This window comes from Stegostoma tigrinum, chromosome 1, assembly GCF_030684315.1.
Source record: "Stegostoma tigrinum isolate sSteTig4 chromosome 1, sSteTig4.hap1, whole genome shotgun sequence".
Classification (NCBI taxonomy): Eukaryota; Metazoa; Chordata; class Chondrichthyes; order Orectolobiformes; family Stegostomatidae; genus Stegostoma; species Stegostoma tigrinum.
Window position 1 is genome coordinate 14,057,058 of NC_081354.1, and position 24,126 is coordinate 14,081,183.

The 24,126-nt window shown below is 46.2% G+C and overlaps 1 protein-coding gene across 6 annotated transcripts in view; it reads right to left on the minus strand.

Annotated features, from left to right (window-relative positions):
* The window catches only part of psd3l (pleckstrin and Sec7 domain containing 3, like), a 398,930-nt gene that overhangs the window by 131,311 nt on the left and 243,493 nt on the right, over positions 1-24,126 (minus strand). For all 6 annotated transcript variants that reach the window (XM_048528073.2, XM_059653078.1, XM_059653144.1 and 3 more), the window contains 3 exons: positions 14,851-15,048; positions 9,104-9,184; positions 6,942-7,054 (listed from right to left, as the gene is read on the minus strand). In XM_048528073.2, coding sequence (XP_048384030.2) covers positions 6,942-7,054; positions 9,104-9,184; positions 14,851-15,048 — 392 coding nt within the window. The remainder of the gene's footprint in view (positions 1-6,941; positions 7,055-9,103; positions 9,185-14,850; positions 15,049-24,126) is intronic.

A 24,126-nucleotide genomic window follows, 5' to 3' on the forward strand; every position in this document is an offset into this window, starting at 1 on the left:
CCCATCCCCCTATAACCCACACACCCCTGAACACTACGGGCAATTTAGCATGGCCGATCCACCTAGCCTGCTCAACTTTGGATTGTTGGAGGAAACCAGAGCACCCGGAGGAAACCCACGCAGACACTGGGAGAATGTGCAAACTCCACACAGACAGACAGTCACCTGAGGCTGGAATCGAACCCGTTGGCGTTGAGGCTGCAGAGCTAACCACTGAGCCACTGTGCGTCCGCAGTGTTTTCAGATATAAAAATACTTTGTTCCTGGACGGAATGGCAACTAATCTTGTTGTGGAGCTGGGTAAGGGACAATCATCCAGGTATCATGAATAGTTGCCCATAGTCATTGGCCAAGAGAGTTTACATAGTGATTGACACAGCAGAGATGGCCAGCCCCATAAATAATCAATAGCAAATTGGTAAGGAGAGGGGGATAGTAGCAAGTGTATCCAGGGGATAAGAATCTTCTTTGTGGAAGACCAGGAGTTCCCCTACATTAGCCCAAGGGAAGAAGAAAGATTGCTGCTACCAAAGACCGACAAAGAGCACCACAAAAGACTGCAGAACATCTGGAATGTGGGAGTGCGCTGTCTCCACTCCTGCATTTTATAGAATGGCTTCAGAATCAATGGAAAATTCTCATTGGTCATGGGTCATTTGTGTCCTACCTTTGCCTAACTAACTAATGTAGCATATCTGAATTGCTGCTTCTCAATAGACTAGCAGAAAATTGCAGTAAGAACAGACGAAAATTAACACTTGCCAATGTAAGTCTACATTAAAGATAATGGGAACTGCAGATGCTGGAGAATCCGAGATAACAAAGTGTGAGGCTGGATGAACACAGCAAGCCAAGCACATCTTAGGAACACAAAACCTGACGTTTCGGGCCGAGACACTTCATTAGAAAAGGGGGAAGGGGAGAGGGTTCTGAAATAAATTGGGAGAGACGGGCAGGCGGATTGAAGATGGACAGAGGAGAAGATAGGTGGAGAGGACAGGAGGGGATAAGTCAGTCGGGGGAGGACTGACAGGTCAAGGTGGGCGGGATGAGGTTAGTAGGTAGGAAATGTGGTGTGTGGCTTGAGGTGGGAGGAGGGGATAGGTGAGAGGAAGAACAGGTTAGGGAGGCGGGGACAAGCTGGGCTGGTTTTGGGTTGCAGTAGGGGGAGGGGAGATTTTGAAGTTTGTGAAATCCACATTGATACCATTTGGGCTGCAGGGTTCCTATGCTGAAAATGAGTTGCTGTTCCTGCAACCTTCGGGTGGCATCATTGTTTCCACTGCAGGAGGCCCAGGATGGACATGTCGTCTAAGGAATGGGAGGTGGAGTTGAAATGGTTTGCGACTGGGAGGTGCAGTTGTTTATTGCGAACCGAGCATAAGTGCTCTGCAGAGCGGTCCCCAAGCCTGGAGGCCTCCTCTACATTGGGGAAACCAAGCGGAGGCTTGGGGAGCGCTTTGCAGAACACCTACGCTCGGTTCGCAATAAACAACTGCACCTCCCAGTCGCAAACCATTTCAACTCCCCCCTCCCATTCCTTAGACGACATCCTGGGCCTCCTGCAGTGATACAATAACGCCACCCGAAGGTTGCAGGAACAGCAATTCATATTCCGCATAGGAACCCTGCAGCCCAAATGGTATCAATGTGGATTTCACAAGTTTCAAAATCTCACCTCCCCCCACTGCATCCCAAAACCAGCTCAGCTCGTCCCTGCCTCCCCAACCTGTTCTTCCTCTCACCAATCGCCTCCTCCCACCTCAAGCCCCACCCCCATTTCCTACCTACTAACCTCATCCCGCCCCCTTGACATGTCCGTCCTCCCCGGACTGACCTATCCCCTCCCTACCTCCCCACCTACACTCACCTCTATTGACTCCATCCCCGCCTCTAACTTGTCTGTCTCCTCTCCACCTATCTTCTCCTCTATCCATCTTTGATCTGCCTCCCCCCTCTCCCTATTTATTTCAGAAACCTGTCCCCCTTCCCCTTTTCTGATGAAGGGTCTAGGCCCGAAACATCAGCTGGTGTGTTCCGGAGATGCTGCTTGGCCTGCTGTGTTCATCCAGCTCCACACTTTGTTATCTCTAAGTCTACATTAAGTCTTCCATCCCTCTCTTGTTTGCCCACACAGAGGAGGCCAGAGAAACCAGAGAATGGAACAACATGAGCTGAAGTCACCCAGCACCCAGACAGCGACCAGCACACACCTTGGAATCAGATAAGTGGAAACAAATCTCAACAGTACGTTCACAAATTCCAATCAAACTATTTCCTCAGAGATGTATTATTCCAACATTCCCTTGAGAAAATGATGATAAACATATGGAAATACTGCTGAAAAAAAGTGCATTGTTGAAGATTCTCATCTTGCATTCATCAGGACAATTTGCAAGAATATACATAAGGGGAACAGATGGAATAATTAATACCATATGAGATGAAAGCGCTAACTAGTATGTCAGTGGATTCTGATTGGTAGATGCATTGCCTTGGGGGCCAAGTCTGTAATATACAGGGCCATATCCTTTGCAGACAAGAGGATCATAGGCATGTACTGAGCCCATTTCAACTCAACAAGACAGGTGACAGCCATTCAATGATTCATTTCACACTGTAATGCCTCTGTCCAATCAGAGGCCTGCATTATGTACATACAAGTTAGAAGCAGCAGCAGGCCATTCTGCCCCTCAAGTGCACTCAGCTACTGAGTGAGGTCCCTAAAATATTGCCATCTTGAATCAGGCAATTGTGCCAAGGTTGATTTTACTGCCCATGTCAGTTAATGTTGGACCTTCCAATTGGATTAATGCTGTCCTGTAGGGATGGCACCCTACATTAGAGCATAGGTTTAAAGTGAGAGATGCCATGAGAGAAGGGGAGGCGGATCGAAGATGGATGGAGGAGAAGATAGGTGGAGAGGAGTTAGGCAGGTCAAAGAGGCGGGGGTGGAGCCAGTAAAAGTGAGAGTGTAGGTGGGGAGTTAGGGAGGGCATTCCCTTCCTCTCCCCCATTTCTGAAGAAGGGTCTAGGCCCGAAACATTAGCCTTCCTGCTCCTCTGATGCTGCTTGGCCTGCTGTGTTCATCTAGCTCTACACCTTGTTATCTCTAATGTTCTGGGGACCTGGGTTCGAATCTTGCCACGACAGATGGCAGATGATTTTAAATGCTGTAATTCCACCAGCCTCCACCACATCTTCTGACAGCTTATTCCATACACACACCACCCCTTAGTGTGTAAAAGTTGCCTCTTAGGTCCTTTTAAAATCTTTCTCCTCTCACTTTAAACCTATGCTCTAATGTAGGGTGCCATCCCTACAGGACAGCATTAATCCAATTGGAAGGTCCAACATTAACTGACATGGGCAGTAAAATCAACCTTGGCACAATTGCCTGATTCAAGATGGCAATATTTTAGGGACAACTGTACATTTTTTCCCACACTGCTGAGATATACGCTGAGGACCTGATGTCACTCAGATACTCGTGTGACAGGGGAGAAACCTGTCCACTTCAATCTCTGGGGGCTTGCATACTCCCAGCAGCTTCTCCTATCTCATAAAAAACAGCAGAATCCAAGGGGAACAATCCCAGCTTCTCCAAACTAACCTCAGGGCAAAATCCCCTCATCCCTGAGCATATTCTGGCAATTAATCACTCCACCCCCTCAAGGACCCTCAGATCCTTCCTAAAGCCTGGTGACTAGAACTGGATGTACAATGATGGTTGGGACCAAACTTGAACTTTATAAAAAGGATTAGCATAACTTCACCAATTTTGTGCTCAATGCCTCTGTTTAGGAAGCCCCAGATCACAGGGTGATAAGAACAGGAGACCATACTCCTCTTCTGGCATTCTAGAAGATCATGGCTGATTTATATCTTAATTTCATTTAAACACTTTGGCAGACGCTACTGAAGTGGGACCAAGGACTAATCTAAACTCTGTATCACAGGTTTAAAAAGAGAGAAAGTGGTAAGCGTGTATGAGTATATGGGTATTGCTGGCCAACAGCAGAATGCCTTCTACCATCCTGTCGGTGATGCAACACATTAAATGAGATGGAGTCATTCTCTATCAGGTGGGGAGAGAAAAAGTGCTAAGATGGACAGCAGATTGGGAATCCATTCCAGGCATGCAACACTTAGTAGTCATGTCTCAAAGCATTCACATAACTTATGTAAAATCTTGTCTCATATTCAGTCATTGCAGGACTCCTTAGAAATCTTAATTGTAATGCTAATGATAAACACCAGCACTACACAACAACTGTGAATAGGACTGCGGCTGTCAGAGAGGCTTTCCAATATCCTTAGACACAACATTCACTAGAGCAGTAGTGTTATAGTGCAATCAAATTCCCTCTAAACTGCAGCCACTGAGTGTCACTGGCCTAAATATTGTGGCTAATGCTCAGGGGGCACAGGTATAATGCGCAGTATGGCTACTGGTGGAATTTAAAATTAATTAATACATCTTGAATAGAAAATCATGGTGACCATGAAACAATTATTGATCGTTATAAAAACCTATCAGTTTCCTAATACCCTAAAGGGAAGGAAATCTGCCATTCTTATCCCGTGATTCCAGATCCATTATCCTCTGAAATGTGAACCTTTCAGTTCAAGAGCATTTAGAGATGGGTATCAAATACTGACTTTGTCAGCGTCACCTACATTAAAGAATAAACACAATATTCTGTGGTATGAGTGGTTTTAGGTTTCAGTTGCAATTGAAATTAAACACAAAGAAAACAAACTCCCTTTTCTAATGGCCTTGATACTAAATGCCTCAAGGATTTTCTATCATTAGCAGACTCCTCCAGAGGTCAAACTGGGATCAGTATCTGTTAAATATAAATATGCAACAGACAGACGAAAAAAACCTTTTGTTTTGAAATTGGGATGCATTAAAATGCACAATCATTAGTTTGGAGAAGAAACGTGGTGAACAATCCTTCTCCAACTTGATCTGCTGAATCCAGGCTGAAGAGATACGTAACATCTGTGCCAGGTTAAATAAGCAAAATGGCAGATGGTTTGAACAATGTTGACTGTGGTCAGATGAATAACAGAAAACTTTCAAAACCATTCTTTTGCAGACAGAATTATGATAAATGACTAAGGTTAAAAAGGAAAGGGGGAATAAAGTTAAGATGGCTGGATGGTGATGTCCTGAGGCAGAGCAAACAGATGGGGAAATATGTCATATCAATGCAAGATAAATAACTCTTGTGGAATGTTTCTTTTAGACTTGGCCAGACTGTTCTGCTGGCAAACTGACTAAAGGATAATGGTGAAGGGCACAGGGCATAAAGGTAAACTCACCATAATCTAACCAGACCATAGGGCTGCTGTCCTATGAGTGAGTGCGAGAGAGTGTGTGTGTGAGAGAGAGAGAGAGAGAGAGAGAGAGAGAGAGAGAGAGAGAACGAGATGACTTGTTGTCATTTTACCTGAGGGGTACCATGTTTCATGTTCCATCGCAAACCAGCAGTGCCCCAGTGGTTAGCATTGCTGCCTCACAGCATTAGGGACCAAGGTTCAGTTGCACCCTTGGGTGGGTGACTGTCTGTGCGGAATCTGCACATTCTCACAGTGTCTATGTGGGTTTCCTCCTGGTGCTATGATTACGTCCCACAGGCCAAAGGTTGGGTAGGTGGGCCATGGTAAATTGCCCATCATGTCCAGGGACGTGTAGGTAAGGTGGATTAGCCAGGTGAAATACATGGTTACAGGAATAGAGTAGGGTCTGGGTGGGATCCTCTTCGGAGGGTGGGTGTGGAATTGATGGGCTGAATGGCCCGTTTCTTCACTGTAAGGATTCTATAAACCAGCTAACTGACCCTCAACTGGGAATAAATGTAGTACCAAGTGGTGTGTTAGGAACCAGACAGGCATTGAAAAATATGAAGGGCTGCTACAGTATTCCACTGCATAAATTCGGGTCAAGTCCGAAGTTATGGCTGAGCTCTTAGTGCTCTGTAGTGTTACTTAATATGATGCTGTGGTTATTGATAACTTGATGCTAAAAGTTAGCATGTAAAAATTAATTTGGACATAACCCTAGACAGGAATTAAAACAGACAACGGTGCAGCTGTGCATAATGCTTCACTGAGGAGTGCTTAAATAACATGAGTGTTTTGGTCAAAACTGGCTCACAGGTACAGATGTTCTATTGGCTCTGGGTTAGATCTCATGTACTTAGAGATGGGGTGAATAATTTGCACCCTTTTGGGACAAGGCAGGCTTGATGGTCAGCTGGGCAGATTGGACCTGCCTCTTGGTCATGCAGCTGAGCTGATCCCAAAACTGTACCTTATTCATAAAGGAAAATAGATACTAAAGCAATTTGGTTCTGTTCAGTAGCATATGGAGAAACCAAGCATACACTGGAGTTTGACTCGATCCAATAAACAAAATCAAAGGCAAGACTCACTCGTGCAAGATGGATGGTGATGGGATAGTGTAGGGGGATGGGCTTAGATTAGTTCACAGGTCGGCGCAACATCGAGGGCCAAAGGGCCTGTTCTGCGCTGTACTGTTCTATGTTCTAAGATTATATTTACATATATTTGAGGCACCAGGAGGGTCCAACAACTGAACAGACCCCCAGTTAAATTTGGGGGAAAGACCCCTTGGCAGTGCATCCCTCAGCACACAGTCCTAAGCCTTGGAATGTGTAACACTCGGTCAAGGCCAACTCCTTGCTCTGGAAGATCAACAAATTTTGGGCAGACCAAAGAGTGTCTTTCGCCGAGTTGATGGTCCTCCAGGCACAGGTGATCCTTGTCTCTGAGTGCGTTAGAGTAACAGCTTGTAGAGCACAGAGCTTTGCATCACAGAGCTACTCGGGACGAACCTCGACAAAACTACAACCTTCCACTCAGTGGTAACACAGATCTGCGACCTCACACCCCACAGCCTGAAGACCTACCTTGAGAAGGAATAGTGCCCATGTTACACTGGTAATATCGTTCGGAGAAATGGATTAATACCCGCTCTCGCTCCTGAGTCTCCCCCATTAGTGCAAATGCTTTCAAGAAAAATCTGCAACAGAACAGGGCAACCATAAAGGGTCAAGCATTGATGCAATTGCCTCTATTAATATTTGATGTGCAACTTTAACATGAGACAGCAGAGACTTGACACACTAATGATAAAATCCAATTTGCAATTAAACATCGGCAGATTCCTCGAAGTCTGGCAGTTCAATCCCCAGGTCTCAGAGGCTTTTTCTCAGAGCCTGCTAAGAAGTTTTGCCTTGATGTAATGAGAGGCTGTTTGTATTAGGTTCACAATACTTGCCGACAATCTGAGTTCCTGCAGCTCATCTACTGTAGTTGAGCACTTTTGATTGTTGTTCAATAAGACTGACGAATTCAGCATTAATATCAGAATGTTGTAGTGCATGTGCGTATGTCACAGTGATTAAAAATCCCATCAATCATTCTTCCGTTACAAAAAACCATCTCAGGAGGATGTGCCACATTCAAACACCAGCTCTTTACTCTGGAAACGGTACTATTTTCTTTATAGAATTACTTTAGCAGCTGTCTTGTGTGAGACCGCATGTTTGGTGGTACCTCCATTATAAAACCAGCTAATATTACTACAGGAACAAATTGCATGCTTACCGCAATTTAGAGAGATGGATACACTCATATGACTGGCCAGTAACAAAGCAAGGTTTAGTGGAGATTTCACAAAGCTTCTGCCCCTCAACAAATCTTTTGCATGGATGCAGTATCTTTACAACATCCCAGCAGAGATGTCAAAAACCAGGCCAATTGCTCTCACCTCACCAAAGAGATAGCCCTGATGTGGAGGTGCCGGTGTTGGACTGGGGTGGACAAGGTCAGAAGTCATATGACACCTGGGTATAATCCAACAAGTTTATTTGAAATCGCATGCTTTCGGAGCGCTGCTCCTTTATCAGGTGAAGACTCCTGCTTGTGATTTCAAATAAACCTGTTGGGCTATAACCTGGTGTCGTGTGACATCTGACCTCACCAAAAAGGGATGGCAAAACAAAGACAAAGTAAAAAGGAGTTTCCAGCCAACAATCTAAAAGAATTGAGATGAAACAGCCTGTCGATGTATATAAGCAAAGACAGGTGTAATATTCGTGTGCTACCAGTAGCTGTCACTGTCACATCTTCAATACACAGCTAGTAAATTCAGACGCATGTTCTCAGAGCAAACAGACTCTCAAAATGAGCAGGAGCCAACGGCGACAATGCTCTCATCATGCTTGATCAAACCACAGGAAGATACATGAAAAATATTGCCTCTTCAGCTAAGAGGTGTTGTTTCCTTTCTTGCAGATGAAGTGATAGATGGTGTAGGATAGACGAGAACTGGCTGGCGGGGGTGGTCAGGGGAGCAGGGATATTGTGGTTTATTTTGAGTGGCATAATCCTAGCAGTCACTTCAAACAACGTGTTGCTGTGCTGTCTAGCCTTTGTGTCAACCCTGTGGCTGTGGTATTCCTGTGTGGGGGAGCAGGTTCGATTCTAATTGCCACCTGAAGAAACCCAAAAGATGTGCCACATTTCAGTTCCACTAAGTATAGAGCAAATCTTTATATTCCAGTTGAGGGTGGGGTTTGAGGGGAAGTATTTCCTACACTGCAATAACAAGTGAACACACTTCAATAGGATTTCACTGGTTTTAACGAGTGTTGGGACACCGTGAAGTTGTGCTATACAAATGTGTTTCCCTCCAGAACTCTTCAACACGCTGGTGTGCAGGTAGGTGAGGTAGGGAGAGACCCCCTGCTTTTCCAGGAAATTCCGATCTTTGTGTCCTTGACAGATCTCCGTTCAGACCTCACGGGCTTGCTGAAGTTTCCAACTTTTCCCTGGAATGTGTTCTTGATCCCTGACTATATCCAGCACCTACTCTCCCATTAGACTGGATCCTGACTGAAGCCGAGTCTTGGGATGGCAACTGAAAATTTGACTTCCAGCCCAGTTGGAACTTGCCAGATGTGTTAAAGGTCCAACAGCGAGCTATTTCAAAGGGAAGCGGAGTGGAGCAATTGGCGAACACTAGGGGGAACAAGGAAACTGACACAAGTAATAATCTCCAGCTTACCTTAGTGATTGGTCCAAGGTCAAACCAGTGAAGTCAAAAAATCTGAGGTATTCTTCAGCCACCAACTTACTGAATTCATTACTGTGAAGTAGAGTGGAAGGGAGAGAGCGAGAGACAGATGGTTATCTTCACACAGTCAGTGAGCCTCTATCCTCTTCAAACAACAATGGATTCTGAACTCGAGACTTGCAAATACAAATCTTTCTTAACCAGTTTGAAAATGGTGTTCCTCATGAAGAGCAATCGTCCGGTGCAGTGGCACAGTTCCACAAACATGAACTGTGCATTGGCACCTCCCTGAAGAACCCACCCATCTGGAAGTCTAGCCAATGTTGGCCAGATATTCAGCCTGGTCCCATCCTTGTCTAATTTCTACACAAGCACCACTTACAGGCACAGGCAGCAGTGGGAAACACAAGTGGTGCTTATTCACCAAAGGCAGAGAAACCCTATCACTTTTACCCCAGCTGGGGAGAAGTAGCTCAGAAACACCAGGAACTACACACAGGATTTTCTGGTCCCTGAGTCAACCAAGGTCGAGCAATTCATGGTCTAGCCCCTCAACCATGCTCTACCACACAGTTATTAGGAAAGGTTTCAAGGGATATGGGCCAAACACAGGGAAGTGGGACTAGTTCGGTTTGGAACACTTAACAGCACAGAAACAAACCCTTCAGTTTGTGCTGATCATGACCTTGACTGATAGGTATCTCCTCTTCATCTTAGCTTCGTAGACCTCAACACCTTAAATCAACAAAAATCCATCAAATGACCATTTTACAACCATCAACTACGTACCCACACAACGTCGATTAGAGATAACAAAGTGTGGAGCTGGAGGAACGCAGCAGGCCAGACATCAGTGAAACAGGAAAGATGGCATTTCCAGTAGGGATTCTTCTTCAGATATTCAGAAATTACGAAGGGTCCTGACCCTAAATGTCAACTTTTGTGGTCCTCTGATGCTGCCTGGCCTGCTGTGTTCATCCAGCTCCATACTGTGTCATCTCCGACTCCAGCATCTGAAGCTCTTGCTATCTCACGTCCAGGAGAGAGTATGTGTTTGTGTTCATACAACCCAAGATACTGCATGGCCTTAAGCACAAATTCTTTCATCCCAATCTAGTCTGAGGCAACACAATGACACCAGAGCTTTTGTTTCACAAAGTATTTATAATCTGTTACAAATATAATGGATCCAAAAGACATGGTAGTAATTGCTATGTTATTATGCATATTTATGACATCTGGTTTTAATTACAGAGCTCAAGTTGATTAGACATAAATCAAAAGGATTGAGCCTCACGGTTTTACTTTTCAACACAATAAAGCTGTCTTTTCTCCAGGCTTGCCCTGGTTTCGATTATGGAGGCAATAGAGATCAAACAGTAGTAGCTGTCATTGCAAATAAATATGTATAAGGAGGAAAGTGGTTACCAGGGAACCCTTTAAATTTTAGTAAGTTCAGCTCCTGATCTATGAAGGCTGACTTTTAAGTGACACTGAGTTATAGCAAGCCTTCTTCAAACAGAAAGTACTATTGACTTGGGAGTGTCACTGAAGGAAATTAATTATGATTGTATTTCACAAGAAAGCAAGTCTAGGACTCTTAGTAGTGTGTAGAAGAAATGGCAGGGAGAGCACAAGTCTGATCATTTCATTCAAGCAATGTCACTGTGATTGAGTTTTGCAGGTCTGTAGAAGTGGACAACCAACAATTTCAAACAATATTTTAGCTTCAATTCTGTGAGTTAAGAATTTAAATGGATACACCACTTAGCCATTGTGAGCTTTGCAGAATTAGTGGTCATTATGTTAGAAAGAAGACAAGGCAAGGGTTAAGGAAAACAAAGGAGCAGGAAAAAAGAGAAACATCAGGCCATTAATTTAGGAAGTGCCCTTCATGACCTCAAAACATCCCAACATGTCCTTAAGAACCAATGAGGTATGCTTGAACTGTTGTCACTTTGTTTTGTTGAATACTGACTGCTTTTTAACTGAGCAGTTTACTGACCATTTCAGAGGGGAGATTAGAGTCAAGTGCAGTGCTGTGGATCTAAAGTTACATGTAAGCCAGATGGGGCCAAACAATTTACGACAATTAATGATCAGCTTCAAAATCATAAATACTGAGACTAGCTTCCAATTGCTGAATTTGTTAATCTAAATTCCACTAGCTGCCATGGTAGGATTAGAACCCATGTCTATGGGAATATTTATCTGTGTTTCTGGACTGCTAATCCAGTGACATTTCCAACACATCACTGCTGTAATGCTATAACCAATTTACACCCAGCAAACTTCCACTAACAGCATAAGACTGTAAGACATAGGAGCAGGAGTACTCCATTGAGTCTGCTCTGCCATTCATTTCGATCATGGCCGATCTAGTACTCCTCTCTCCGCTTTCCTGCCATTTCTCCATAACCCTTGATTACCTCACAGATTAAATGTTTGTCTATCTCAGTCTTGAATATATTTAAACAACTCAGCCTCAACAGCCCACTACAGTAAAGAGTTCCACAGATTCACTACCTCTGACAAAAAAATTTCTCCCATCTCCATCTTAAATGTGCAAACTCTGATTCAGAGATTATGCTGTCTGATCCTAGACTCTCCCACAAGGGTAAAAAACATCCCCATCTACCGTGGCAAGACCCCCAAGAATCTTGCACGTTTTAAGATCACCTCTCATTCTTCTGTATTCCAATGATACAAGCCCAAATCTACTCAATCTCCTCTGATAAAACTGTTCCTCCATACCTAGTATCAACACAATGAACATACTGTGGTCTGCCTCCAATGCCAATATACCTTTCTTTAGATAATAGATCTAAAACTGCTTACGGTATTCCAACTGTGGTCTGACTAGCACCCTCTTTAGTTTTGGCAAAACCAACTACATTTATACTCTATTCCTCTTCAAATAAAGGATAGCATTCTATTCTTATCTTCTCTATTACCCACTGAACCTGGATGCCAGCTTTCTAACATGCATAGACTAAGACACCCAAATCCCTCTGTTCTCCAGCCTCCTGAAGTCTTTCTCAATTTGAATAATATTCAGCTCCTTTATTTTTCCCACCAAAATACACAGACTCTCATTTCCCCACATGAAATTCCATGCTAAGTAACAAGGCAATGACTAAACAAACTGACTGAATGATGGTGGTCAGGGAGTAAATATTTTACAGAACACCTGCTGCACAGAGACCAGGGTTAGCATCTTATTTCAGGCCTGACAACTCTAACAATGCAAGGCTACCTCAGTACTGGTCTGATGAATAAATCTGGATTATGTGCTCGAGTCCCTGAAGTGGACATTGGACCTAACATTTTCTGACAGTAATAAAATGTACATGTTATGTACTAATCCACAGTGAAATCATCAATGCATAGAGCTTATGAGACATCATAAATGGCAAGTCGGTCACAATGAATAAAGCTACAAAACTGGTACTTTGTGCCAAACCAAGGTTAACAGACATAAAAAAGATGGGACAAATCCCTTACTGCACAAGCGAAATACTTGGTTTTGGGTGAGGAATAAAAGTAGTAAGGCTGTTCTTGTCAGTTACAGGGACACATACCAGATTGTGGAGAAAATTTGAGAAAGGACATTTGTGGAACAGTGTAAGATCAGATAGGGATTACAAAATAAAACTAATATAGCAACTGCTATGGAAGAGCCAGTAAGAGCTGCTGATGCTGGAGTCAGAAATAACACGGTGTGGAGCTGGAGGAACACAGCAGACGCAGCAACAGAGGAGGAAAGCTGATGTTTTGGGTTGGGACCCTTCTTCAAAAATGGAAACTTCTGAAGAAGGGTCCCGACCCGAAACATCAGCTTTCCTGCTCCTCTGATGCTGCCTGGCCTGCTGTATTCCTCCAGCTCCAAACTGTCAAAGAAAGCTGGTTGTTTAAATACAACACACCCACATCAACTAGAATCCATAGAATCCCTACAGTGTGGGAACAGGCCATTTGGCCCAGCAAGTCCACTCTGAACCGCCAAATAGCATCCCACCCAGATCTGTGCCCTCCTCTTTTCCCTGTATCCCTGCACTTCCCACACCTAATGCAACGAACCGACACAACCCTGAACACTATGGACAATTTAGCATAGTCAATCCACCTAACTTGCACATCTTTGGACTGAGAGGAGAAACCGGAGCACCCAGTGGAAACTCACAAAGACACGGGGAGAACCCACAAACCCCACAGAGACAGCCCAAGGGTAGACTTGAGATAACAAGGAATAGATCTGGATCTTTCCTAAAGGAGGGTCCAGGCCCAAAACATCAGCCTTCCTGCTCCTCTGATGCTGCTCAGCCTGCTGGTTCATCCAGCTCTACACCTTGTTGTCTCAGATTCTCCAACATCCTCCTATCTCTGAAGCGTAGACTCGAACCTAGATCTCTGGAGCTGTAACACAGCAGTGTTAACCACTCCGCCAGGATAGAACATAGAACAGTACAACACAGGAACAAGCCTATCAGCCCACCATGTATGTGTCAACTGTGATGCCAATATAAAGTAATCCCATCTGCCTGCACATGCTCCATATCACTCTATTCCCTGACTTTTCACGTGTCTGTCTAAATACCTCTTAACATTGCTATACTATTGATGGTCTTTTTTTTAAAAGAACATAGGGGTACTTGAAATTATCACATAGGCTTCAAAACTGTCAAGGTCAATATCTACAGATTTACTAATGGAGGTTGCACCTGCTCCTGACTTCAGATTAACCCTACCTAAGAAAGAACATCGTGGCAGAATAGATTTCAGGGGCCGAGTAGGATACTCTTGTTCCTATGTTTCCATATCAATGGGACCCAAGGAGAGCAGTGCTTGTTATTACAATTGATGCAACCTTCAGTCACAACTCTACATCATGTGTTGACATCATCCTTTTACAGCACGGGACAAACAGTTGGTGTTGACTGTAACCTAATCTCACCAAGATCGGCACCACAGTACAGGATAACAGCTAAACCTGATCAGGTTGTCACAGGAAATGCAACCATGAGCACCGACCTCTCATTCGGCTTCTTGCAGGAACACCGAACAGAGAAAGTTCGAGATTTCCACTGGCCTTTAAGTGATGGATTGATTCCTGTCATCACCTTGCCAAGATTTTGTCCCCTTGCTCCCTGAACGAAGAATTTCCCTCTCCTCTAATTATTTTATAAAGCACAATTAGATCACACCCTAATCTTCCAATTATCATAGCTGAGATCTAAAGCCAATGGGCTGCTAATCTATTGTGCTCTGCTCCCATTTGTTCAAATCCTATTTGTGTCAATTATTTATAGGGGTCTCTGTGGGATAGCAGTAATATCCCTATCTCTAAGCCAGAAGGTCCAGGTTCACCTCTCACCTGCCAGAGAGGTGAGTCTGAACTGGTCAACTGGAAGGTCATTTGTACGCCTAGACACATTGACAGTGCAACGTAAAGTCACCAAGTTCCCTTTGCTCTCGTTAGACACGGTCAACTGACAATTCTCTCGAGAGCCAGCAGGTGGTGGTTTAACCCGAGGATCAGCGCACCTGAGGCGAGGGGAGAGGCTGGGGGGCAAAAAGTCCTTCGCAGGTCACCTCAAATCGGTGTGGGAATAAAACCCACGCTGTAGGCCTTAATCTGCATCACAAACCAGCCATCCTGCTAAATGAACCTCTTGATTGTGAATCATCAAATTTGATTTTGCAGAGGCTTCCTGGTCAACAGATACACTCAGACTTACTTCTTCCCCAAGTGCCGTGCAACATCAGAACGTTTGAACCCTTCGAGATTGTAGAGTCGCTTGGCTAGCCTCTTGGCTGCCTCCAGATCACTCTTATTGCCATTGGTCACCACATCAGTGCTGCTATGGAGTTCCAGCCGCTCCATGCTGTCTGCTTCAAGGTCCCCATCTGGAAGCATTTCCTTCAGGCCACACTCACTGCGATTAAAAAGAGTGGAAGAGGGGAAATATTTACTTCCAGTGTCACCGACATTTTAACACCGCACACAAAAAGAAAAGGAACAGAACCACAAGGAACACTGTGGAAACAAGCTCGTCAGGTGCTGACAGAGGAAAACAGAAAACGCTAGAAACACTGCAGAAGGTCAAGCAGCTTTGGTGGAGAGTAACAGAGTTAACAAAGACACATTTGAACCAATCTGGCGTCTCAGAATACTCAGATTATCAGAATGCTCGCAGGCGATACATCTGGCCTCACATTACTACCACTGACATCGAGAGGTGAGGTGAGCATGACTGCCCTTGATATCACAACAGAACGGGAGCAGCAAAGAAACCAAAATCAAAACCTATTCTTATAGGAGCTACACAAATCCAACAGAGGAAGCATGAATCTAGATTAGGATTCTCTCCTTTTCCAACCTGTACCATAGAAACACAGAAAATAGGAGCATGACAAGGCCCCTTGACCCTGCTCTACCTTTCAATACGATCATGGTTGATCATCCATCTTAGACCCCTGTTCCCCACACATTCTCCATATCTTTTACCCTCCTTTTGAACATATTCAATGTTTCCCTTCGTATATCAGTCCTGCCACCTCAACAATCAGTCTGGTCAACCTTTGATGCACTCCCTCCATCGCCAGAACCTCTTTCCTTAGATAAAGAGAACAAAAAAACTGCACACAATACTCCATGTGTGGTCTCACCAAGGCCTTGTACAATTGCAGCAAGATACCCCTGCCCTGTACTTGAATCTTCTTGCTACAAGTGCCAACATACCATTTACCTTCTTCACCACCTGCTGCTACCATTGATGTTCTGTGGAAGGGTCAGTGAACCTAAAATGTTAACTCTGATTTCTGTCCACAGGTGCTGCCAGACCTCCTGAGCTTTTCCAACAATTTCTGTTTTTATTTCTAATTTACAGCATCCAGAGTTCTTTTGGTTTCTGGCCTTTCCTAACCTAACATCTTGTCAAAAGATTAATCTAAATTAACAAATACATAGCAAAGAATATAAGTGTTCTTCCAACAAGACTTCAAATGAAAAGGTCCAATTAAAACCAACAGCCTCATGCTCAAAAAATACTTACTGGACAAAATGTGTCATGGAACATAAAGAATAATGGAATGAAGTATAACAAAGTAGACAGGAATGATAGGGGGAAAGGTAGACCTTAGATTTTACTTAGAGGGTGAAGGAGCAATGCCACATTTTGCTCAGAAGAGGACAAGAAGAGGGATAAGTATGTTCACTGTATTTCTAATATGATTGGGAACAATCAACCTACTTCGAACTTACGGACCCTAAAACATTTCAGCACAAGGGCCTTTCCTCACTATCTGCTTGCCTTCAGAGCAGAAGCAGGCTATTCAGCCCATTGAGTCTGTTCTGCCATTTAATATGATCACAATTGACCATCCACTTCCAATGCTTTATTTCTCCTCACAATCGTAATCGTAATTAAGGGGCTGGTAATCACAAATCTAACAATCTCTATTTAAAACATACTCAATGATTAAACTTCTACAAGCCATCTGGCGTTCAGAATTCCAAAGATTCCCATTCCAACCAGAAAAGAAATTCATCTCATCAGGAAGGCAAATGTAACTTTGACATTTATTTTGCGAGGACTTGAATATAAAAGCAGGGATGTACTACTGAGAATTTAAGGCTCTGGTCATGTCACATTTGGAGTATCGTGCGCAGTTTTGGGCCCCATATCTCACGAAGGATATACTGGCCCTGGTTCAGAGGAGCTTCACGAGAATGGTCCCAGGAATTGAAAGCTTAACTATGAGGAACGTTTGAGGACTCTGGGCCTATGGATGAGGGGGGGATCCAATTGAAACTTTCAGAATACTGAATGGCGTGGACAAAGTGGATGTTGGGAAGATGCTTCCATTGGTAGGAGAGACTAGGACCTGAGGGCACAGCCTTAGAGTAGAGTAAAGGGAAGACCCTTTAGAACGGAGATAAGGAGAGACTTCTTCAGCCAGACAGTGGTGGATCTATGGAATTCCCTGCCACAGAAGGCTGTGGAAGCCAGGCCACTGAGTACATTTAAGACTGAGGTAGATAAGTTCTTGATTATCAAGGGGACCAAGGGTTACAGGGAGAAAGCAGGAGAATGGGGCTGAGGAAATTATCAGCCATGATTGAATGGCAGAGCAGGCTCGATGAGCCGAATGGCCTAACTTAAGGTCTTATGTCTTATGGTCTTATCTCAGACCCAAGTGGTTTCTCCCTTTTTTCGAAATGGATTCCCTGGTTCCTGACTTCCCAAATTTGGCCGTTGACTCATTGACAGAGATTACCGTTTTACTATTATTTATCCTCAGGATGCGGGTGACAGTAACAAAGCCAACATGTATTTCCCATCACTAACTGTCAATTGCCTCCTTGAACATCTACAGTCCATCTTTTGTGGGCAAGGTAACAATGCTCTTAGAATGGGAGCTCTTGGAATTTTCCACAGCAACAGTGAATAAATAAGTACACACTTCCAAATCAGGAATGTGTCTTGGAGGTGGGAACACTTCCAAGTGCCTACTGTCTTGCTCCAGATGATAAAGGTTGCGGATTCCGGAAGGTATTGTTGAACAAGCCCCAGTAAACTGTAGTGCATTGCCTCAACTATGGTGGTGTAGGTCGTGAATGTTTTCAGCCGGTGGATGAGGTGCCAGTCAAGTGGATTGCTTTGTCCTATGCGCTATTGAACATGTTGAGTGTTGTTTGAGCTGCACTCATACAGGCAAGTGGGGAGTAGTTCATCACTCTCCTGACCTATGCCTTGTAGATGGTGATCAGGCTCTGGGGAGTCAGGAGTTGAGTTAATTGCCACAGAATTCCAAGCCTCTGAGCTGTTCTTATAACCACTGATGGCTGATATTTCTGACCAATGGTATTCAAATATCATAATAATTAGTCACAATTCCATTAGGATCATGCGATGGTAAAAGGCAAACAAAGTGGGCCTTGGTCCTTATCCAGAGATAATGGGAACTGCAGATGCTGGAGAATCCAAGATAATAAACTGTGAGGCTGGATGAACACAGCAGGCCAAGCAGCATCTCAGGAGCACAAAAGCTGACATTTCGGGCTTAGACCCTTCATCAGAGAGGGGGATGGGGTGAGGGTTCTGGAATAAATAGGGAGAGAGGGGGAGGCGGACCGAAGATGGAGAGAAAAGAAGATAGGTGGAGAGAGTATAGGTGGGGAGGTAGGGAGGGGATAGATCAGTCCAGGGAAGACGGACAGGTCAAGGAGGTGGGATGAGGTTAGTAGGTAGATGGGGGTGCGGCTTGGGGTGGGCGGAAGGGATGGGTGAGAGGAAGAACAGGTTAGGGAGGCAGAGACAGGTTGGACTGGTTTTGGGATGCAGTGGGTGGAGGGGAAGCCTCTTTGTAGGTTACGTGGAAGGGCACCCGCATGGGCCCCAGCTATGCCTGCCTCTTTGTAGGTTACGTGGAACAGTCCCTCTTCCGCACCTACGCAGGCCCCAAACCCCACCTCTTCCTCCAGTACATTGATGACTGTAAAGGCGCCACCTCTTGCTCCCCAGAGGAACTCGAAAGTTCATCCACTTCACCAACACCTTCCACCCCAACCTTCAGTTCAGCTGGGCCATCTCCAGCACATCTCTCACCTTCCTGGACCCCTCAGTCTCCATCTCAGGCAACCAGCTTGTAACTGATGTCCATTTCAAGCCCACCGACTCCCACAGCTACCTAGAATACACCTCCTCCCACCCACCCTCCTGCAAAAATTCCATCCCCTATTCCCAATTCCTCCGCCTCCGCCGCATCTGCTCCCACGACAAGACATTCCACTCCCGCACATCCCAGATGTCCAAGTTCTTCAAGGACCGCAACTTTCCCCCCACAATGATCGAGAATGCCCTTGACCGAGTCTCCCGCATTTCCCGCAACACATCCCTCACACCCCGCCCCCACCACAACTGCCAAAAGAGGATCCCCCTTGTTCTCACACACCATCCCACCAACCTCCAGATACAACGCATCATCCTCCGACACTTCCGCCATCTACAATCCGACCCCACCACCCAAGACATTTTTCCACACCCACCCCTGTCTGCTTTCCGGAGAGACCACTCTCTCCGTGACTCCCTTGTTCGCTCCACACTGCCCTCCAACCCCACCACACCCGGCACCTTCCCCTGCAACCGCAGGAAATGCTACACTTGCCCCCACACCTCCTCCCTCACCCCTATCCCAGGCCCCAAAATGACATTCCACATTAAGCAGAGGTTCACCTGCACATCTGCCAATGTGGTATACTGCATCCACTGTACCCAGTGTGGCTTCCTCTACATTGGGGAAACCAAGCGGAGGGTTGGGGACCGCTTTGCAGAACACCTCCGCTCAGTCCGCAACAAACAACAGCACCTCCCAGTCGCAAACCATTTCCACTCCCCCTCCCATTCTTTAGACGACATGTCCATCATGGGCCTCCTGCAGTGCCACAATGATGCCACCCGAAGGTTGCAGGAACAGCAACTCATATTCCGCCTGGGAACCCTGCAGCCTAATGGTATCAATGTGGACTTCACCAGTTTCAAAATCTCCCCTTCCCCCACCGCATCCCTAAACCAGCCCAGTTCGTCCCCTCCCCCCACTGCACCACACAACCAGCCCAGCTCTTCCCCTCTACCCACTGCATCCCAAAACCAGTCCAACCTGTCTCTGCCTCCCTAACCTGTTCTTCCTCTCACCCATCCCTTCCTCCCACCCCAAGCCGCACCCTCATCTACCTACTAACCTCATCCCACCTCCTTGACCTGTCCGTCCTCCCTGGACTGACCTATCCCCTCCCTATTTCCCCACCTATACTCTCCTCTCCACCTATCTTCTTTTCTCTCCATCTTCGGTCCGCCTCCCCCTCTCTCCCTATTTATTCCAGAACCCTCACCCCATCCCCCTCTCTGATGAAGGGTCTAGGCCCGAAATGTCAGCTTTTGTGCTCCTGAGATGCTGCTTAGCCTGCTGTGTTCATCCAGCCTCACATTTTATTATCTTGGTCTTTATCCATCTCACAATCCTAACATATATGTTGAGTTTTGGTTCTCGGAGTCCATATCCACTTCCAGAAATCTCACACTATTCTCATAATCACTGATCGAACTGATTTAATTTCCTGAGTTAGGTGATGAATCAAAGAAACTGAAAGAAAGTTTTACAACGTCTCCAGTAAAGTGTAAAATACCATTGCGGCTAATTATAAAATTTTAAACCGGTTTTGAAAACTGACAGGATGACAATTATTGGCATTATGAACATGAAGGACCTTTTAAATCAACATGAATACAAATCTGGATAAAATTCCACTTACACATTAAAAGTCATCACTGATGCTCCTGTAGCTCCTTCTATATATTTCGCATCCTCGTGTTTTCCATTCTGAACTCTATGGGTAGGCAAAGCTCTCTTTAAGCACAATCCTACACTTTTACTGTATTTCCTGTGGTAACAGCCCTTTGGTTACTGATTGTTGCCACTGGGTGATGTCACAGCAGGTTATTCATTGCAGCTCGTCAGATAATGCAACAGTTCCTCATTCCATGTTGCCAAGCAAAATATATCAACGTGGTTCCTTTTCCATTCCATCACAAAGGTCCCTTACCTACACCCATATAACATCACCCACCCTCAGACATTAGACTGCCTTCAGTCCAGCTGCTGCAGAAACCCTGAGCTATGCTTTCATCACTGCCAGATTCAAGTACTCCAACACTACACTGGTTTGTTTCCAAAATTATAGCTTTCATATATGCTAGCACAATCAAAACTCTGTGGTCTGAATCCAAATTCGCAGCAAGTACAGGTCCCTGTATTCATAAAGCTAAAATTTAAAATGTTCAGCTGGGTGTTTAAAGCCTTTTCATGCCTTTGCCCTTCACCATCTCCATGACTTCTTTAGTACTGTGACCCTTTAAGAAGTACACATTCTTCTAATACAGGCCTCTGGTGTAACATTTCCTCAAAGCTGGATGTACATTCTACACAGCTGGAGAACAAGCTGGCTAAGATAACTTACTAAAAAGTTAGAGATAATGGGAACTGCAGATGCTGGAGAATCCAAGATAATAAAGTGTGGAGCTGGATGAACAAAGCAGGCCAAGCAGCATCTCAGGAGAACAAAAGCTGACGTTTCGGGCCTAGACCCTTCATCAGAGAGGGGGATGGGGTGAGGGTTCTGGAATAAATAGGGAGAGAGGGGGAGGCGGACCGAAGATGGAGAGAAAAGAAGATAGGCGGAGAGGAAAGTATAGGTGGGGAGGTAGGGAGGGGATAGATCAGTCCAGGGAAGACGGACAGGTCAAGGAGGTGGGATGAGGTTAGTAGGTAGGAAATGGAGGTGCGACTTGGGGTGGGAGGAAGAACAGGTGAGGGAGGCAGAGATAGGCTGGGCTGGTTTTGGGATGCAGTGGGGGGAGGGGAAGAGCTAGGCTGGTTGTGTGATGCAGTGGGGGGAGGGGACAAACTGGGCTGGTTTTGGGATGCGGTGGGGGGAGGGGAGATTTTGAAGCGTGTGAAATCCACATCGATACCATTGGGCTGCAGGGTTCCCAAGCGGAATATGAGTTGCTGTTCCTGCAACCTTTGGGTGGTATCATTGTGGCACTGCAGGAGGCCCATGATGGGCATGTCATGTAAAGAATGGGACGGGGAGTGGAAATGGTTTGCGACTGGGAGGTGCAGTTGTTTATTGCGAACCGAGCAGAGGCGTGTTCTGCAAAGCGGTCCCCAAGCCTCTGCTTCGTTTCCCCGATGGAGAGGAAGCCACACCGGGTACGGTGGATGCAGTATACCACATTGGCAGATGTGCAGGTGAACCTCTGCTTAATATGGAAAGTCAACTTGGGGCCTGGGATAGGGGTGAGGGAGGTGGTGTGGGGGCAAGTGTAGCACTTCCTGCGATTGCAGGGGAAGGTGCCGGGTGTGGTGGGGTTGGAGGGCAGTGTGGAGCGAACAAGGGAATCACGGAGAGAGTGGTCTCTCCGGAAAGCAGAAGAGGTTGGGGATGGAACAATGTCTTGGGTGGTGGGGTCGGATTGTAGATGGCGGAAGTGTCGGAGGATGATGCGTGGTATCCGGAGGTTGGTGGGGTGGTGTGTGAGAATGAGGGGGATCCTCTTTGGGCGGTTGTGGCGGGGGCGGGGTGTGAGGGATGTGTTGCGGGAAATGCGGGAGACACGGTCAAGAGTGTTCTCGACCACTGTGGGGGGAAAGTTGCAGTCCTTGAAGAACTTGGACATCTGGGATGTGCATGAGTGGAATGCCTCATCCTGGGAGCAGATGCCGCGGAGGCAGAGGAATTGGGAATATGGGATGGAATTTTTGCAGGAGGGTGGGTGGGTGGAGGTGTATTCTAGGTAGCTGTGGGAGTCAGTGGGCTTGAAATGGACATCAGGTACAAGCTGGTTGCCTGAGATGGAGACTGAGACGTCCAGGAAGGTGAGGGGTGTGTTGGGAGATGGCCCAGGTGAACTTGAGGTTGGGGTGGAAGTTGTTGGTAAAGTGGAAGGTCGAGCTCCTCTGGGGAGCAAGAAGTGCGCCGATACAGTCATCAATGTAACGGAGGAAGAGGTGGGGTTTGGGGCCTGTGTAGGTGCGGAAGAGGGACTGTCCCATGTAACCTACAAAGAGGTAGGCATAGCTGGGGCCCGTGCGGGTGCCCATGGCCACTCCCTTTGTCTGTAGGAAGTGGGAGGAATCGAAAGAGAAGTTGTTGAGGGTGAGGACGAGTTCGGTTAGGCAGTTGAGGGTGTCGGTGGAGGGGGACTGGTCGGACCTGCGGGACAGGAAGAAGCGGAGAGCCTTGAGGTCATCTGCATGCGGAATACAGGTGTATAGGGACTGGACGTCCATGGTGAAAATGAGGTGTTGAGGGCCAGGGAATTGGAAGTTCTGGAGGAGGTGGAGGGCGTGGGTGGTGTCATGGACATAGGTGGGGAGTTCCTGGACCAAAGGGGAGAAAATGGAGTCCAAATAGGTGGAGAGGAGTTCGGTGGGGCAGGAACAGGCTGAGACAATGGGTCGACCAGGGCAGGCAGGTTTGTGGATTTTGGGAAGGAGATAGAAATGGGCCGTGCGGGGTTGGGGAATAACAAGGTTGGAGGCTGTAGGTGGGAAGTCCCCTGAGGTGATGAGGTCATGAATGGTGCTGGAGATGATGGTTTGATGCTCGGGTGTGGGGTCATGATCGAGGAGGCGGTAGGAGGTGGTGTTGGAGAGTTGGCGTTTGGCCTCGGCGATGTAGAGGTCAGTGCGCCATACTACCACTGCGCCTCCCTTGTCTGCGGGTTTGATGGTGAGGTTGGGGTTGGAGCGGAGGGCCGCCCGTTCTGCAGGGGAGAGGTTGGAGTGGGTGAGAGGGGTGGAGAGGTTGAGGCGGTTAATGTCTCGAGGGCAGTTGGAGATGAAGAGGTCGAGGGAGGGTAGGAGGCCTGGGGGTGGTGTCGAGGAGGAGGACTTGTGTTGGAAGCAGGTGAAGGGGTCAGTGGAGTTCGGTTCCCGGTTGAAGAAGTAAGCATGGAGTGAAGGCGAAGACCTGTCAGTCTTCCCTGGACTGATCTATCCCCCTCCCTACCTGTACTTTTCTCTCCATCTTCGGTCCGCCTCCCCCTCTCTCCCTATTTATTCCAGTTCCCTCTCCCCATCCCCCTCTCTGATGAAGGGTCTAGGCCCGAAACGTCAGCTTTTGTGCTCCTGAGATGCTGCTTGGCCTGCTGTGTTCATCCAGCTCCACACTTTTTAGTAAATAAAGTTACCAAAGGATTGGCAGATGGAATTTAACTTAGATAAATGTGAGGTGCTGCATTTTGGCAAGGCAAATCCGAGCAAGGCTTCTACAATTAGTGGTCCTGGGGAGTGGGGCTGAACAAAGAGACATTGGAGTGCAGGTTCATCGTTCTTTGAAAGCAGAGTCGCAAGTAGACAGGGTAGTTACACAGATGTACAGCAATGGAGACAGACCCTTTGGTCCAACTTGTCCATGCTGACCACATGCCCTAAATTAATCTAGTAAT